General features: G+C 54.7%; 1 protein-coding gene across 8 annotated transcripts in view; it reads right to left on the bottom strand.

Moving 5' to 3' along the window:
* Positions 1 to 18,248, bottom strand: part of MYO18A (myosin XVIIIA) — a 107,411-nt gene extending 89,163 nt beyond the window's left edge. For 7 of the 8 annotated variants that reach the window (XM_075561286.1, XM_075561287.1, XM_075561290.1 and 4 more), the window contains exons 1-2: positions 18,137 to 18,243; positions 4,491 to 5,576 (exon numbers count right to left, since the gene is read on the bottom strand). In XM_075561286.1, the coding sequence (XP_075417401.1) occupies positions 4,491 to 5,492 (1,002 nt within the window). In that variant the 5' untranslated portion in view covers positions 5,493 to 5,576; positions 18,137 to 18,243. Of the gene's footprint in view, positions 1 to 4,490; positions 5,577 to 18,136 lie in introns of all 8 variants that reach the window. The other variant, XM_075561282.1, reaches the window with a different exon arrangement.
* Between the last annotated feature and the right edge of the window lie 479 nt (positions 18,249 to 18,727).

Raw genomic sequence — 18,727 nt, 5'->3', positions numbered from 1 at the left:
CCTGGCCAACGAGTTCGGAAAGATCCCAACCACTGAACCACCCACACAGCACACAGTCCCACCCCGAGTCCCCTGGGTTCACCATGAATCGGGCTTGACTCCATGGATGGCAGCTGGCTGGGCTTCCTCAGGGAAAGACCATGTTCCATTCATTCAGTTCCCCATTGCCCAGCACAGGGCCTGATCCACAAAGACACTTCAGGAACTGTCTGCGGCGTCAATGGGTCAACGGGCTCAGAAACACGTGGTCACGTTGGTAAAACTTGGACCCGTGTCCTGTTGGCTCTAAAGCCCACCATGCTCATATGTCTTCACCCATCCACTCCTGGAGGTGGTTTAGGACAGACCTGACAACCTCTAAAGAACCACACGGGCAGCCCTAAGGCCCACACTATGAGCCCCAAGGTGCAACAGAAGCAGCAGCATCACAGGCCTCAGGCTAATGCCTGAGAGCCCTAGAGCATCCCGGCCACTAGACGGACTAGGAGAGACAAGCAGGTCTTCTTTTAACCCCCACCTCTCCTCCCACTCACCCCTGAGAGCTCTGGGAGGCAGGACCTTCTGGGGAGGATCCCCGACATGTTTGTTCCTCTGGCTCTTGGTGACAGAGGACAACCACGCTGGCCAGGACTTGGCCAGGGCTGCTCTGAGTTCAGCAGTTGAGCTGTGACCCCCATCATCCTACCCTCCTATACAATCCGCTTGTCCTCCTGGATGCCCCCCCGCCGCCAAACACAAGCAAGAAGGAGCAGCTTTCTTCTCTCCCAGGCCCTGAGGCCCAGGCAGGCCTCTACCCCTTCACAAGGATCCCCCCTTTCCCACCCAGGCTCTGGGGTAGGGACGAGGAAGGAGCCTGAGCCAAAGGGGCAGCTGAGATCCCTTTGTTACCAGCGCCTCCTCTCACCTGGACAGAGCAGGGGTCGCTCTGCCTTCAGTGAATTTAAGAGTAACCACTCCGGCTGCTCCCCAGAAACTTCCCCTGAGGAACAGGGAAACCATTCAACACCTCCCCCCAAGGTTAGCAGTCCCATGCAACTGCGCCACGTCCGCAGTCCCTAGACCATCACCCCAGCATTTGGAGTCTTCCTCAGCCCCTGGAGCCCGATACTCCTCTTCACCCCATCTGCTTCCACCCCGGCCTCAGGCCTCCATCCTCCAGCTTGGATTTCTACGAGAGCCCCCTGACTAGTCTCCTCCCAGCGGCCCTTGCTACACTGCGTTCTCCATAGAGAACCAGAGTCTTCTGAGGTCTGTGCCTGTCCACCCCTAATTAAGCGGCTTCGTTGCCCTGAGAGTGATGTGCACAGCCCTGAGCTTAGCTCACAAGTGGGCCTGTGTGACCAGGCCCCTGCTTACCTCTCCTACCGCTTCCTAACACCCAGTCCACCCCAACCTCATTCGACAAGTGCACCAGCCTCCCTTCTCCCTACCCCGACTTAGAAATCACCTTTTGCTGGCCAACATCCCCCATGGCTTCCATGCTCCCCGAGGACCCTGCACTGGGCCTTGTCAAGCTGCTCAGACTGCACTGGCAGGGGCAGATGGCTTGACTTTTTCTCCCAGTAAATTCGGAAGCATGCCTTGGGGCTAGGATGGTGTACTGCACACTGTTGGATCCCAGAGCCACACCACAAGTGCTCCACAAATGTTTATTGAATGGATAGGTGGGCGGAGGGGTGGATGATAGATGGATGAACTGCTTCTCTCTTAGGCCTTAAGACGGTCCGGCCACCCTGGCTCACCCCGACTCCTGATGGAACCTGGTCTAGCAGCTCTGGGGACACTTGAAGGTGCAAGCCAAGCCTTCTGGACACACACCATGTGAGAGGGAAACCCAAGGGACTGGCTCTCTCTAGAGCCTTCCAAACAGGCCATGGAGAGGAGCCAGGGGGCCTGGCCCCCATCTGTGTACAGGCAGAGAACAGCCGGCCAGCCAGCTCCCTGAGTGCTCCCTAAGGACAGGCAACGTGTGGACACAGTTGATGGATGGCCTGACGGTCAGGGTGGCCTTCAGGAACTGTCCCTGCGGAGCTGGAGTCATCAGGGTACCCCGCCCAGAAGCCTGGAGGAGGCGAGAAGACGCTTTTCTTGGCATGGAACTGGGACCAGAACGATTGCCAAGAAAAGAAGCAGAAATCAGAGTGGGAGGAAGAAGAGGAGGAGATAGAGAAGGGCCACAGGAGAAGCTGCCACACACCCACACCAGGCTCTTTAGACTCTGGCCCCCAGAAACTGGAAAATGCTGGCTTTACTCTGCCCCTACCCAGGTGGGGACAGAGCCAGGGCTTCCCCTAGACCTGTTTCTTCGGCTCAGAGGCACCGGGGGGTGGGGTTTTCTACTACATCCCTGCAGATCCCCCGAGGCGAATGCCCAGAGAAGAAGTCCTCTGGGCACCAGCGAGGCTTGCCCCCTGGGGGCTGGAGCATGCCAGCGTTTCAGGGATACCAGCTGTAACTCAGAATCTACCAGGGCCTCCAGAGCTGAACCACCCTCTTCCCCAGGGATGGGGAAGCAGCAGCTAGCTGGGAAAGGTGACGAGATGGGAAATGTGAGATGCCAGGATGATCCCTGGGCTATAAAGAGAGAATGAAATGGCATCTGGGATGCCAGGCTCAGGGCCCCACAGAGGCCTGTGCTGTGGTTCAGCAGGAGCTGGCAACAGTCCCCCAGGAGATTCTTTAAGAGAAAGAAAATTCCATCTGTTCAAAGCAATGTTAGCCTGGGAGAAAGTAGACAGCTATAACAACATGTCACGGTGTTTGGTGCTCAGACAAAGACCCTTCCTGTTTTCTCCAGTCTCTAAGCCGTGGTCCCTCATGCTGGGTCTCACCTGGTTGCTGACACCCAGTAGATGCTCAGTGTGTTTTTTGGAATCAATGAGGCCAGTCCTTCCTGGGGTTCCACAACTGCCCCTCTGCCCCACTCCTTGTCACTGTCAGACTGCCTGAACCTAACCAACCTGAGGGTGAAGGAAGGCCTGACACCCAGCTCCAGTACCTCCTGTCAGCGTCTGACCCAGCCACTCCCCATCCCCTTCTAAGGCGGCCCGACTGATGGACTGTTAGGTAGACAGCCATCCTGAGCATCCGCTTCCCCTCCCCGGGAGAGCGGCCTGCTCTGGGCTGGGACTCAGCCTGCTTCCGGTCTGTTTCCTCCCATTTCTGACTTTTCACATCTGGCAGGACACTTAGGGCAGGAAGGTCCTGGTCAGGCTGTACACTGGACAAACCACGGTCCTAGAACCCACAGCTTGGAGGAGAGCTGGTCAAAGGCCATTTGGTTTTTCAGGTGCTGTCTCCAGGCAGGACGGATGTTCTACAGTGCTCTGCAGCCGTCTTATCACAAGACCCCTGGGGTGAGAGCTCTCAGGTGCCCTACCGTGATCCACTCAAAGTTTACTCAGGCTCTGTTGCTCCCCGTCACCGTCTTCCCCTGCTGTTGCGTATGGGAGGTTACGATATAGTCCAAGGGTCAGTTAGGACATGCTATCTATCCCTGTAGGTTTGAGAACAGGGCCACGCTTTCTCTTCTTCCAGAAGAAGCAACCAAGATGCTTAAGAGCTCAAGTGACCTTTATAAACCCAAACCAGACTCACTGCCATCGAGTCAATTCTGACCCTCCAGGACAGGGTAGAACTGCCCCCTGTGAGTTTTTGAGCCTGTAACTCTTTACGGGAGTAGAACCTCGTTTTTCTCTGGCATAGCTGGCTGGTGGTTTCCAAAGGCTGACCTTGGATTAGGGACCCAACTGCCACCACTACGCTACCAAGGCTCCTGACCTTCATAAAGGGCATGCCTGACCCACTCACTCCTGCAATGGCATCCCACTGCGCTGGCATGAAAAGTGAGCTCCTGCCTCGGTGACTGGGTCTTCAGTCTCTCCTATTAGGGGGTAGCAGGAGGGATGACTTGTTAGCTCCTATGCCCCAACCCAGGGCTCAGAAAACATGGTCCCCAAGCCCGTAACCCATCCTTGCATCATCAAGCTCAGCCCTTTCTCAACAATTGCCACGCAATATCAGACCCCTCTTGGGCCTGGGGGCTGGGGGCAGAGATGAGGCTAAAGTTCAGCACAGCAGTCTCCAGAAAAGCAGGATGCCAAGCCAATGGGCACGCACAATCTAGAGAATGCATTAAGCCAATGGGCACGTACAATCCGACACCAAGCCAATGGGTACGCACAATCAAGAGAAGGCACCAAGCCTCGGTACCTCTGGAGTGCACCTCGGATAGAATTCTACCCGGATGAGCCCTGCGGGATGTGTCTTCAACTCTCGGATACGGTACACAGGCAAAGGGGCGACTGCCTTCATGGGCACCTGGCGCGGGGAGTGGCACGGCTTCCCCACTCCATGGACTCGCTGGACTCTGACCACAGCCGCCAGGTACCCACCATCGGAGTGCAACCACAGGAGATGCCCGCATGCGGACACTACCCACCCCTGACCCATCCCCTCTGCCCGGCAGGGCAGGCGCGCACCCCACTCACATCGGCTGGCTCCCTGCGCGTTCCCTCGCCGCTGCTCCGCAGCCAGCTCCGGCTCAGCTCGCTGAGCTCGGGGATGGACTGCACCTTCAGCCGGACGCTGTCCCCAGACTGCCGGATCATCTCCACGATCTCATCCCTGGACTTGCTCTCCACGTTGTGCCCGTTAATCTCCACCAGCCGGTCGCCCGGCACCAGTCCCAGGGCCAGGTCCTTGGTGCCAGCCCCGGGCTCGGCAAAGTGCACCACTCGGCGGTAGGCCTGGCCCTCGGCGGTCCGGTCCAGCGTGGTTGTCCGCCGCAGGGAGAAGCCAAAGTCTCCGGTGGGCCGGCGCTGGAGCTCCAGCTCCCGGGGGGCAGGGGGCGGCGGAGGGGCCACGGGGGGCAGGCGCAGGTCCGCCGGGAACCGTTTGGTCACCAGCTCGGGGGCTCGGGCCCGGTGCCCTGGCCGGGGGAAGCCCTGGCCTGGAGGGGGCATCAGCTGACCCTCCAGCGTCCTCACCTCCACCTGCGGGGATGGGGCGGCCGAATGCTCCGAGGGGGTGGACGTTTCGGAGGCGCTCCCGTCTCGGCTCCGCTGGGAGAAGGAGAAGCGCTTGACAATCATCTGCGAGTTCTGCTTGGCCAGGGAGCCGAACTTGGCGGCCCGCTGCAGCACGGAGCCGCGGATGCCACCTTCCTCGCCCTTGAGGTCGTCGCTGGAGCTGGCCGTGCTCAGGTGGCCCGAGTCCAGGATGACGCTGCCGCGGTTGCTGTCCGAGTCGATGTCGGTCAGGTGCAGGTCGGAGCCGCTAGCCACCTTGATGGGGATGGGGTTGGAGATTTCCAGGCGGGTCTTGGACTCGCGCTTCGAAGAGCGGTTCAGGTTGAAGAAGCCGCGACGCAAGCTCATCTCCTCCAGGCTGCGCAGCTCTGCGGCCGACATGCGCTCCTTCTTCTCTTTCTTCTCTTTCTTCTCCTTCCGCCCCCCATCTTTGTCCTTGTCTTTCTTCATTAGGTTGAACATGGCGGGGGTGCTGCTTTTGGGGGGTAGACACCCCCTAGAGGATTAAAGGTGATTGACCCAGGGTCTTGGTACCCCACCTTGCTGCTGCAAATAAACACAACACACACACACACACACACACATACACAACATGCAGAGAGAAAGGTTATTCCAGTCCGCGTTCTTCCTGTCTCTGGACCAGATCTGGTCAAGTACTAAACCCCAAACCCCAAGCCCAATACTCCTTAATTCTGCCTCACAGTGACCCGACAGGACAGAGTAGACCTGCCCACGGGGTTTCCAAAGCTGTAAATCTGATGGTCACATCTTTCTCCCGCACAGGGGCTGTCAGGTTCAAACTGCTGACCCTATGCTTAGCAGTCAAACCCTTAACCTCTACCCCCACCAGGACTCCTAGGCTAGACACCACACAAGCAACTTGACTATCGCGCTGATTCTTGCTCACAGGGCCTATAGTGCAGTGCAGAATTGCTCCTTAGGGTTTGAGACTGCCGATCTTTATCGGGGCGGATAGACCCACTATCCACTCACAGATGGTTGGGGGCTTCAAACAGTCCACCTTGTGCTTGGCAGCCCGATGCTTACCCCTTACCGGATGCCAGCTGTGGGCAGGGCACTCTGTTTCATATAACTTTGGCCCTTTGAATGGGATCCTTAGAACCTGTCCATGGGCAAGGCCATCCTGCTATTACCACCATTACACAAATAAGGAAACCGGAGACTCCGTTTGAGGTGCAATGCTCAGGTGCCTTTCCTTCAAACGCAATAGACCAAGGTTTAGCTGTATCTGGAGGTGACCTCTGGAAGACCTGACCTTGCAAGAGGGGACTTCAAGCCAGCCTAGGATCTGATTTAAGATGCAAACACCAAGGAGGGAAGGGTCCTCTGTACGCCATCACCTCCTCAAAGCTGATGCCCCCCAGGCAGCACCTACTGGGTGCTGCTAGGCTCTTCCGGAAGCCTGTTGTCATTGAAGCACCCCCACCCCCTGGCCACCATCAACTAAGAGCTCAAGTGCCTGCCACCTGCCGGGAGCTTTCCTGGTTCCCCTTTGTTGACCCTCCCGGCATCCCTGTAAGGTAGATATCCTCCTCTATACTGGGCAAACATCCCTGTAAGACAGACATCCTCCTCTATACTGGGCAAACATCCCTGTCAGGTAGACATCCTCCTCTATACTGGGCAAACATCCCTGTAAAGTAGACATCCTCCTCTATACTGGGCAAACATCCCTGTAAAGTAGATATCCTCTATACTGGGCAAACATCCCTGTAAGGTAGACATCCTCCTCTATACTGGGCAAACAGAGCTCTAAACATGAGCTATGCATTAAATGCCACACAGCTAAGAAACAGCAATGCTGTGATTCCAGGGAAAATCCTGTGTCCTCTCTGGGGCCTGGAAGCCAAGCGGGAAGGGAGGAGGGAAGGAAGAGGAGACTCACACTGCACAGAGGACAGACCACTGCAAGGTAGGGGTGAGGGACTGCCGGGTAAACAGGATCCTGGAAAACTCACATCCTTTTCCCCAGACCAGCGCCTAAATATAGCCTGGGAAGGAAAGTGGTGGCAGTCTGAGAGAGAAGCCCAGGATGAGAGAGCTCCACTCCTAGGCAGCTAGTCCCACTCCCACTCGGATCTGATTGGGGGGGGGGGGAGGACCGAAAAAAACCTGAGGGGGCGTGGGGGTGGGGAGACAGAGAGCCTTTCTGGTCCTAACCAACAGGGAACGTGACATCTAAGTAGGCCAGACTACCTAATTAGAAATGAAGGTCTAGTTTGTTCTCTCTTCACGAGGGCCCCCACTTTGGGTACCAAGTGCAAGATCTACAAGCTTACCCTCTTTCTAGCACTGACCTCTGCCAGCCCTGCAGAGAACTTTCCTCTCTGGGCAACCCCCAAGAGGAGCCCCCTTAGCATCCCCTTCTACCAAGAGTGACTCCTCCATCAAGGACAATTCTCAGGGAAGCAGGAAGGCCAGGAACCCCCCTTTGTGCAGCGCCCTGATCCTTTGTTTCCTAGGAGACCTGCCCATCTCCTTCTAGAGCAGTGCAGTACACAAGGAACGCAATCCCAGCCACAGATGAGATTCAACATTTTCTAGAGCACTTGCCATGCTAATGGCAAAAAGCAGCAGGTGAGGTTAACTTTGATAACCTACTCTCCCAGCCCATATATCCTAACCATTGTCTTGTCAACATGTAACCGATATAATAAACACTACGCCATTTTATTCTCCTTTCCATATCATCTTGGAAACGTGGTCGGGCCTCAGAGCATCTTTCAATTCAGGATCACCACTGGGCCAGGGATCAGCACCCATGCGGCTCCTTCCAATTGCCATCGAATCGACTCCAAGGTGCCGCAGCCCCACACGTGTCAGACTAGAACTGTGCTCCATAGGTTTGTCTATGACTGGTATTTGGGGAAATTGATGGCCAGGACTTTCTTCCGTGGTGTTGCTGGGCTGACATGCTGCCAAGCTTTCAGTGCGCAGCCAGAGGCTCCCACACGTGACAAGCGACTGTCCTATTGGACTGTGAGAAAGCTGGAGTTGAGAAATGGGAAGTCTGAGTAGTCATGGCATTCAGTCCTTTACCTCTCTGACCAACGTTTCTACCTGGCACAACAAACTTCTCTAGCTGCTCCATGCTTTGTAGCTGAGAGCTGAAGGAGGAGATCAAGGGCCCAAGAAATGTACAGGCAGACCACCTGGATCTGGACTGGGATAGGTTTGGGGAGTGCCTGCCAGCCCTCATCCTCTCTTGCGGGTTCTGCTTAGCACAAGGAACTTCCATCTTCCCCGAACATGGATGGGGGGGTGGGGGTGGCACAGGCCAGTCACATACTAGACATGGGACTCCACCACATATCTATTCTAGGACCAGCGGCTGCAGCATTCACACCAAACTAGGAAACCCTCCCTGCCCGTCTCCCTGAGTAAGATGTCCACAGGATCTTCAGCTGGTCACTGCCCACCTTACTTGTCACCCGCCACCACCCACACTGTCTCAAAGGGCTGGTTGAGAAGGTAGCTCCAGGGGCACCTGTGGGAAGAATGAAGCCAAAGTCTTCCCCAGAGACTTGGAGTCCTGCCACAGAGGGCCCGAGTCACTACAGTATTGCCCCCTCCCCCACCAAGCTACCTCTGTTTACACGCCAGTCCTCATTCTGTAATCCTTCCCCAAGCCTGGCTCTTGCTGGGGCCTACAGAGCTGAGCCATATCAACGGAAACCAGCCCCCAGAATTCTAGAATCTTTGGGCTGGAAAGGACCCTAAGAAATAATTTCATTGATTCCTGGTTTTTGCAGCAGCATCAGCCAGCCAGCCTGTCCTTCACTGCCACTGTGCCAGGCAGGGACAGAGGCACGTGTGTGTGTGTGTGTGTGTGTGTGTGTGTGTGTGTGTGTGTGTGTGTGCGCGCGCGCGCGCGCGCAAGGTGTGTGTGTGTGTGTGTACTCATGGGAATTGTAGGATCCCTGCTATCTAGGCCTGGAGCTGTCAATAAATCGCTGGGAGCCCTTGAACCTGTCACTCTGTTTCAGGTTAGACTAGATGATCCAGGTCTCACCTAGCTCTAAAATTCCACATTTCTAAGTCTCTTGTGAACATAGGTTAGGGATTAACCTTCTGCCCTTGGTCCAGCATTGAGGCCTTCAGAGACTGATGTCCTTCCCCACCTGTCCAGCCACTGTTACCTGCACAGCTCACACGGTACCTGCTTCCTCACTGTCACCCACAGTTGCCAGGCCTGTCCATGACCTTGGTTCTCTCCTGCACCACAGGCCTGAGGTGCAGCCTCCCTGCCCAGAGCTGGCTCTGCAATGTAGCTACAGCTGCCCTAAAGCTCACCAGTCCCCAACTCACCAGAGACCCGGACCCCATCACCTCCTTGCCGATCCAGGACTGCTCAGTGTGTTGGCTTCTCAAGTCCAAAGTCCCTAGTGGCCCTGACACTCACACCCCCGACCATTCGAGGCTGCATACACATCTTCCTCCTCCCGGACCCTCTCCTTTCCCTCTGGAGAAGACAGCCTCACAGTTTCCCACTCTCTACCTTTTCTCCCTCGCCCCACTCAGAGTGCACTCCCTCATTTCAAATAGAGGAAAGGTATATACGTAGATTACGTTATGTACTTAAATTATCTCCATCCTACTCGCCCACAAACCAAAGCCAAGTACAATCTGCCAAGTCGGCTACCTTCTCACTGTAAAACAGTAAAACATCTCGAGTTGAGGGCAGAGAGCACTCCATTCAAATAAGCGTTTCTCTGCTCAGCAGCAGCAGCAGAATAGGTTCACCCACGTGTACGTGGCCATACAGTGGAATACTCCTCAGCTTTAAAAAGTATGTGTACAGTATTGATACCCACAACAATAGGGGTGAATTAAAAAAATATTGTACCAAGTGGGAATGGAGGAAGCTGTTCACGGTTAGAGTACATATTGTCTGACCTATTGATAAGATGTTCTTTTAAGAAGCTCTTCTGGGGGAAAAAAAATCTCAGGACAGCGGTTAACACTGGGAAACGGGGGTGAGAAGTGGTGGAGAAAGGGCGGGAGGTGAACTTTCCAAGGTGATGCTCAGGTTGGCTGCCTTGATAAGGAGTGGGTTTGCCCAGGGCTGTGTGCTTATCAACTCTCTGAACAGAGCACCTTCAGGGCCTGCGAATTTCATTACAATGTAAACATCAACTCAAAAGAATCGCAAACAACCACTGAATGCGAGTTAATGCTATACACGCAGAAGTAACTGGGAAAGAGTAAATTGAGGCTTGCAATTTACTTTGAGAAATGTCAAAATTTCACACGGATTAATGGATGGCCTAATTAAGGGATTAATAGACAAGAAAATACAATGTTGATTACAGACTCTAAGAAGTAAGGGTGGTCACTGGACAATTCTAGGGCTTTCTGAATGTTCAAAAGTTTTGTGATAAAATGTTGGGGGGGAGATGTATCACATAAACACCTAGGGAATCCCGAGTGGTGTAGCAGATTATGCGTGGGGCTGCTAACCTCAAAATCAGTAGTTCCAACCTACTAGCTGCTATTTGGGAGAAAAATGAGTCTTTCTGTTCCTGTAAAGATTTACAGCCTTGGAAACCCAAAGGGTCAATTCTACCCTGTTCTTTAGGGTGGCTGTGGGTCATGATTCACTCAGTGGCAGCAGGTTTGTTTTGATTTGTAAGTGCGAGGGACATAAGATAAATAGAACCAGTGAAAGAGCTCAGCCTGAGGGGCATGTGGGAACAATTCCCAGTCAATAGCTGTGGACAAGGCCCTAACCACCTCGATGCCTGTTTCCCTAGCTATACGATGGAGATGATAACAGTACCTGTCTCATAAGGTACAGACATTAAAAGAAATTACATAGACGGCCTTTGAACCTCTCACGTGACTAGCACGTAGTAGGGCCTCTAGGATGGTACCTAGCAGTAGCAGGGCATACTCTTTGCCATTTAAACGAGATGGAAAAGAAGGCAACACACAAATGACTATTAGCACAAGCAACACAAAAATAGGAGGCGCCCTGGTGGCTCAGGGGTTAAGCATTGCGATGCAATCCTCAGAGTCAGCAGCTTGAAACTACCAGCCTCTCTCTGAGACAGAAAGACAGGGCTTTCCAGTCTCTGGAACAGCTAGGCTCAGACCCTCACAGGGGCAGTTCTACCCTCTCCTATAGGGTTGCTCCGAGTCGGCATGGACTCGAAGGCTGGGAGTTTGAGTTATGTCTGAAATTAGTCAGGGTATAACCTCTTAATGCTGGAAAGGACTTTAGTAATTAGAACTGAAGGTCACCCAGTGAGCACCATGCCAAGCTGAGGCACAGTGGCTGGAATGAGTTGGCAGCTACTGCAAAGATATAAATAATGATAATAATAATCACCATTGGGTCCCCTCGGCCTCATGATGACCCCACCGAAGGCAGAGTAGGATTGTGCTCCATACAGTTATTGTCCACTGAACATTCTCAATGACAGGTTTTTTGAAAGTAGCTAACGAAGCCCTTTCTTCTGAGGTGCCATTGGGTACGCTAGATCCTTCAACCTTCCAGTTAACAGCTGAGCTCTTTAATCATTGTCTCCACCCAGAGACTAAGGATGTTTGGTTATGAGATGCCCTGTGAGTTCTGACTCATCATGACCCGATATACAACCAAGCACGATGTCCTTCTCCAGGGAGTGGTCCCTCCTGACAACACATCCAAAGTACAGGAGACAAAGTCTCTCCATCCTCGCTTCTAAGAAGCACCCTGGCTGTACTGCGAGGACAGCTGTGCTTGCTCTTCTGGCGGTCCCTGGTATATCTGGGGTTCCAGGCCAATGCCATCATTCAAAGGACAGGGAAAGGCAATCTCAGATGCAGAAATGCAAATGGCCAGCAAATATAGACAGGTATTCAGCCTCTGTAATGCTTCCAAAAATATAAAATTCAGCAGAGGCATACTATTTGTGGGGGGAGAAAGACGGGACTCTCTAGTCCTGTAAACAGGTACAGTCTTGGAAACGCACGGGGACAGTTCTGCCTTATCCTGTAGGGTCGTCAGCATTGTCTCGTGACAGTGAGTTGAGTGGGAAACTGTTTTTCACACACCGGTTTAAATAAAAGCGATCAGGTGTTATGACATCCCACCTTACGGTATGAAATGCAGGGAGTAAATTATGTGTTGGTGGGAGTATAAATTACTATAATCTTTTAGGAAGGAAAGTGGTGATATGTATGAAAATGTTTTTGACTTGGCAATTCTTCATAAAGGATACCTACAAATATATTCTTATAATGAGCTTGATTGAGCTCTTTCATTTTTTTATAAAAAGCAACATTTTATTGGGCTTTTGGTCAAAGTTTACGCAGCAAAGTCAGTTTCCATTCAACGGTTTCCGTACACCGCGTTCGCTGACATTAGTTGCCTTGATCACAATGCGTCAGCATTCTCTTTCCTCCTGCAGTTTGCTTTCTTTCTCATTTCCCTGCCCCTTAACTTCTCCATTTTGCTTTAGACTCACGGTTGACCTTTTGGTCCCAGGCTGATGGGTTTTAAGTAGGGCACCAATCTTACAGGTAACATAGCTTTTATTCTGTGTGCCATTCTGCTGGTCCACTAGAAAGTGATCTCCTAGGGCAGGATACATTCTCGGTTTAAAGAGTGTTGCAGGGCAACAGGCTCCGGGCGTCATCTGTTTTCTACCGTTCCTGTTGGTCTAGCTTTTATTTGATGTTTTTTTGTAAATGAGAAATTACGTTCTCCATATTTTTCTCCCACTCTCTCGATGAACAATGACTGTGACTCGGCTGGGGAGCAATTGCTATGGTAGCCGGGCACCATCTAATTCTTCTGGTCTCAGGATACCTGAGGTCATGGTTGCTGTAGACTTGTTTCTTCTCTGTGCTATGGTTACCTTCTTACTGTTTTGCTCTGGTGGTTAGAGCGCTGTAGTTTTGTTTGAGATGGCTGCTGGTAAGCTTGAAGACCCCAGACACAAACTACTCACTCCACTGGCTTGCAGACCGTGATTGTTGTGAATCCTGTTCAAACTCAAATTCACTGCCATTGAGTGGATTCCTACTCATAATCACCCTATAAAACAGGATAGAAGTGCCTCTAGAGGCTTCTGAGGCTGTCACTCTTTAGCGGAGTCGAAAGCCTCATCTTTCTTCCTCAGAGCCACTGGTAGTTTCAAACCGCTGGTCTTGTGGTTAGCAACTAAACACGTAACCACTACACCACCAAGGCTCCTACGAACTCCGTTAGCGCACAGTTAACAATTGCAGCATTGTTTGTAATGTATAACTATAAATATAAATGCCTATCACTAGGGGAATAGGTAGGTTATGAACCGGACAGTTGTTTTTCAAAGGAGGGAGATTTATATAAAACTGATCTGGAAAGATCCTATATTATTAAGTTGCAAGATCGTATCCAGTTTTAGCTAAAATAAGCAATAGATATGTATGTATGCACATTGCATATGATATTTGCATATATGTGGGGAAATGCATGCTGTGGGGAAGGGACTGAGATTTTAAAGGGGTCAAAATAGACTCTTGTTTGCATGGGTACTGTTTTCATTTTTTACAATGAGACTATTCATCTGGCCAGATGTGTGTGTGTGTGTGTGTGTGTGTGTGTGTGTGTGTTGATATTTAAACCTGGGGCTTTAGATGGTGAGATTATGTGCAATTTTCTTCTGCTTTTTACATGTACTTGATGTACAGAAAAAAAACTTTCCTATTTATGTAACAATAGATTTATATATCAAACATAGATATATAAGATACTTAAAAACTTAATACACAAACTTTTACAAACTGACCGGGAAAAGGGTTGCAGATATTTAGCGCTGTCGGGCAAGTGTTGGCTGGACAGGGCTATTGGTTCCCATAAATACTTATAGTCCCGAAAATCTTTCACAGGGCTGCTAGGGTGGAATCGATTTGATGGTGGTAAGTTGTTCGTCTGTGTTTTGACTCTGGGTAGTAGAAGAAAGGAGGACTAGCAGCTGGGCACCCATCAGTTCAACTTATTCCCAGCCCCCGATGAGTCTTTGATTTTAAAGATTAAAGGAAAAAGAACGACTTGCAATCCATGTTGGAAAGGGGTTGCAGGAACTTCAGAGGCTTCGTTGAAATAGATTTCACCGGTGTTGTATTGCTTTAAGGGAAGACGTCTTTAAATGGGTCACCCTGCAGCTGGCATAGTGGAAACCCCAGGAAATGGAAACTATAACGTTAGAATCCCCAGAAGATCGCGCCCACACTCAGCTGTTGGGCAGGGACACTCGGGTCAGCTCCGTCTCCCAGCCCCCAGCCCCCATTCATAAGTAAAGACAAGGCAAGCCTTTCCCCACAGGCTCAGCCTCTCTCCATTGGCCTCTGACCTCCCAGAGCGGCCATTCCCTCCGGCCTGGACCTCATCTCCGTACAGGCCGAGCGGGCAGCACCAGCGGTCCGGTGGGGTTGGGCCATCACCTGGCCAGCCCAGCCTGCCCCGGAGAGGCGCAGCGCAAGGTGCGGGGCTGGCCGCGCCAGCCACTTCCCGGCCTCTTCTGCCAAGCTCCGCAGCGCCCAGTGACTCACTGCCAGGTCACACGGAGCTTATCTGGCTCCAGGTGTGCTCCTCCGACTGCACGCTTCTCACATGACATCAGGCGGCCGGCAGGCCCGCCCGCCCGCCGGCCGGCTCCCGACTCCCTGCCCAGTCTGCCCACGGCCCGCAGCGCCCGCGCCGGACCTCGGCCCTCTGCATTTCCAGGCAACCTGGCCCCGCGGCGCCTCCCGCTGTGCTGCGGTCCGTCTCCCCTGGAACCCAGCAATCCTGCAGGCCAGGAAGAAAGGCGAGCGGGAGAGGTGCCAGCCAAAGGAGGGGGAGGGGAGGGGGTGGGGGGTGCCCACTGCTGCTCTTCCGGGTGATGCACAGCCTCGGCCCAGGCGGGCCGCACGAGGCTCCTGACTCAGAGACTATCCCAACCGCCGCCGCCGCCTTCCGTGTGACCTTGAGCAAGTCCCGTCCCGCTCGGAGCCTCAGCCATTCCAACTACAAAATCTTCACGCACCTGGGAACTCGCGACTTGGCCCTCTGCCCTCGACCTTGCTGGAGAGGCATGAATCCGCTCAACCACAAGCGGCAGGTTTGAACTAACTCTACATCCCAATTGCTGAGTGAACGCGAGCCCATCATCCAATAGCTGAGTATCAGAGAATAATAAAAATCCTCCTGTGCAGCGTAACCAATTGCATGGCGGAGCAAAAACGAAATCCACACCCAAACCCAGCGGCCCCTACTCACTAAATCATCTCATTTGGGGAGGGGAGGAGAGAGCGGCTTTGAACTACTGATCTTTTGATGAGCAACTCAACACTTAACTTGCTGTACCACCAGGTCATCCAGCAGAGAGAAACGGCTTGTAAAAATGTAGGCCCCACCATCTGAACCTCGGCCAGACTCAAAGCTGTTTGAACCAAGGGCGAAGGCAAGCTTGGGAATCCCTCCTATCGGAGGAGAAAGGGGAGTGGGGAGGACTTCCAGACCTGTTCCCACCTTTCCTCTTCCAGTCCCCACCAGCACAGCACCTTACCCTGAACTTCAGGAAATGGTGATCCTAAAGCACCCACCACCCTGGCCCAAAACAGAACCATGACTTCTCCATCCCAAGCCCTGGGGCACCCCAGACTATGCCCTCCCACCCCCTTAAGCCTTTCACCACCATCCACCAGAGCCCCACAGGTTTACCCACCAAGGGCAGGTCTTCTCCACATGGGACAAGGCCTGGCACCCAGGGCTCCCCACCGAAGGCCGCTCACACTGAGGTTCCACACGCCCCCTGTGCTGTCCAAGTCAATTTGAAGACGAAAGTCCTGCTGCCCTGGAGACCTGTGTGACACACCAAGTCCAACAACTCCCTACTCCACCCCTAGCAGGGTGGAATCTGCCTTTCACATAAACCCCAGTCCTGCCCCACCCATTTCAGGTACCAGCCTCTGGGGGGTGGGAGGGAGGAGCCCTGGAATTTTCAGGCCCGACTTCTGAAGACACATGTGTCCTTCAAACAGGCCAGCTGGCCACACTAGTCAAGAGTGAGACTGAGAACCAGGCAGGGACAGGAAGGGCACAATCCCTGAGAGGGCTTCTGAGAAGAGCCTGGGGCAAAAGAGGAAGCCCTCAGGCACAGCCCGGGCACCTGAGCAGCCAGCTCAGGGGAGAGTAAACATACCAGACACTCAGAGCTGCCAGGCACTAGGTCAATAGTTCAAAGTTCCCAAGGGAAGTGACCAGTGCCTCTCCCAGTCTCACCCTCCACCCTTCGCATTCCTCTAACCATGCTCCCAACAGCTCCCTGCTTCAGCCACTGCCTTCCTGGACTTGAAGCCCCGACCCCAGTTCCTCAAATGGACAAACACCCCCCCACCCAAGGCGGCTATAAATAACCAGCTGTGTCCAGAGACCAGGAGGGTATTTCCTGGAAAGCCTCCTTCACAAAGGGCAGAAGGGAAGCTGAGGAGGTAGCAGGCCACACTGACAAGGAGCCAGAGAGGCCTGTCAGGAAGCCAGGGACCTCAGGAGAGCAACTTGCCAGTATCTCCAAATAGAATGTATGCCAGCCCCTGAACCAACAAGGGTGGGGAACATTAGGTAAGGCCAGCCACACTGCCATGAAAACGGCCAACTGCTCGAGATAGGGGTCTGATAAGGCACATGGCACAGCAATTCCACCGCCAGATTCAAAAGCCTGCTGGGGGCTCATGCTCCTCATCATGCTGGGCGACCTTCCCTGTCTTTCAGCAGGGCCTGTGGCCTACCCCCAGCCCACAATTCAGTCGCCATAGGAGTATTTACAAGGTCTGCTCCGTCATAAGCTTGCCACAGGCGCCAAGAGGCAAAAAGCAACTAACTCAAGCAAACCAGCCAGGCATGGGCAAGGGGAAGGCTGAAGGGGAACAATTCCCTAATTTCCCAAGACCATCTAAGGCCAGGAAGGCCTCAGCCATGAGAGCCCCATCCTTTAGCGCCCCCCACCCGCTCCAGATCGCACACACAGACTAGGAAGCCCCTGCCAAACACATGCCCCTTCCCCAAGCGATCAAGCAAAATGAACCTGGGCTTAAAAACCAAACAGACTGCCTTCTCCCGGGCCCTCCCGCTCATGCTGGCGACAGCTAATCAGATGGACACATGTGCCTCGCAACAGGACAACACCCCCCAGTCCCCAATACAAAGCCCCAATATGTGGTGTGTCTCTATAGGTCTTATCTTAGCCTTGACCCCTCTCCTCAGGAGGCTTGGTACCAAGCAGCGCCCCGGATGGGGTGGGGGTGGTAGACTAACCCCAACACCTCTGTTTTCCCATTGGCGAAACAACTGGCGTGACAGGTTAGCAGGGCGGGGCGCCAGGGCGGTCTCTCCAAGGCCTGGGGCAGCCTGGCCGACCTTCCCCCCAACACATACCCACACCCCGCACCCCTCTGCAGGCAAAGGTGAGGCACGCAGCCAGTCTGCGGGACAGCCGCACTTCCTAATCCCCCGAAGCCTGCCATTCACACACGCACACCCGATCTTGTGCACCGAGAGGAGGGGGCCGGGAAGCGGGTCTCCATTGTTTTACCAGCTGTCTAGCAGCTGCTCCTCCGAGCTCAGCCCGCTGTCGGCCTGGCAGTGAAAGGGTGAAGGCCGCCGGGCGGGATAAAGGGCTCGGTGGAGGTGCTTGCCTGCACCCCAGCCTTCCCAGCGCCTCGGCCGGCCGGCCAGCCTGTCAGGCGGGCCTGGGCCTGGCCCCCCACAGCCCCCTACCCTGGGCTGCAGCCCCCGGCCCGCCGCGCGGGGTACCTGAGCTCCTCCCCCCAGACTCAAATCCGCCCCCTAAACCGAAGGCCACCCTGTCCTGCCTCTCCGCGCGCCCCCCGCCGCCGCGAGCTGGCAGAAGCGCCGGTGCTGCCGCCCCCCGCCTCTCCGGGCCGGCCCCCACTCCTGGGGGCCAAGCTCCGCGGCGCCGCCGGGGACCTGCGCCGGGAGCCCGGGCCGCTGCTCGGGGCGAGGGGAGGAGGAGCCGGCCGGGCCCCGCCGCCCGCTAGCGCGCCCAGCCCGCCCCGCGGCCCCGCCGGCGCGGCCCCGCCACCGAGCGGACGCCCCAGCCGCCCGCACTCACCGGCCGCCGGAGCCCGCCCGCCCGGCCGCCGACTGGAGCGGAGGCGCGACATACAGCGGCCCGGCCGGGTCCGGGCAGGAGCGCTGGCAGCGCCGCACAGCGCCGCCCCCCGCGGCCGCGCGAGCCCAGCCGAGAGGGAGCTCCCTGCTGGCGGCTGCGGGGATAACCGCCCGGCCTTCCTGGCAGCGCCCAGGCGCACCCCCAGACGCCGGCCATGCCATGCGGGCCCCCTGCCGCGGTGGGCACTGAGGCCCCTGGCCATGCCTGAGAGCCCCTGCCTGGCCATTGGAAGCTGCTGGACTTGCCTGAACGGTGCCGGGTGGCACGGCTTAGGGCAGTCACCAAGGTCACCGTGAGTGCCTAGATCCGGTTCTCAGACCAAGGCCGACTGGGGCACCGCTGACTGGCCCCAAGAGTGTGTCTTGCTGGCTGCGTCTTCCCGGGGTGGCTCTGAAGACACGGAGTCCACCAGTGGCACCCCAAGATGAGCACGGGCTCCCCTGACCTGATCTGAGAGAGCTCTGTCTCGGGTGGACAAATGACCCAGAGGTCATGGCTTTAAGTATGCCCCCACCCCATGAAGTCCCACAA

This window comes from Tenrec ecaudatus, chromosome 10 (genome assembly GCF_050624435.1).
Source record: "Tenrec ecaudatus isolate mTenEca1 chromosome 10, mTenEca1.hap1, whole genome shotgun sequence".
Classification (NCBI taxonomy): Eukaryota; Metazoa; Chordata; class Mammalia; order Afrosoricida; family Tenrecidae; genus Tenrec; species Tenrec ecaudatus.
This window is presented reverse-complemented; position numbering and strand designations above follow the sequence as displayed.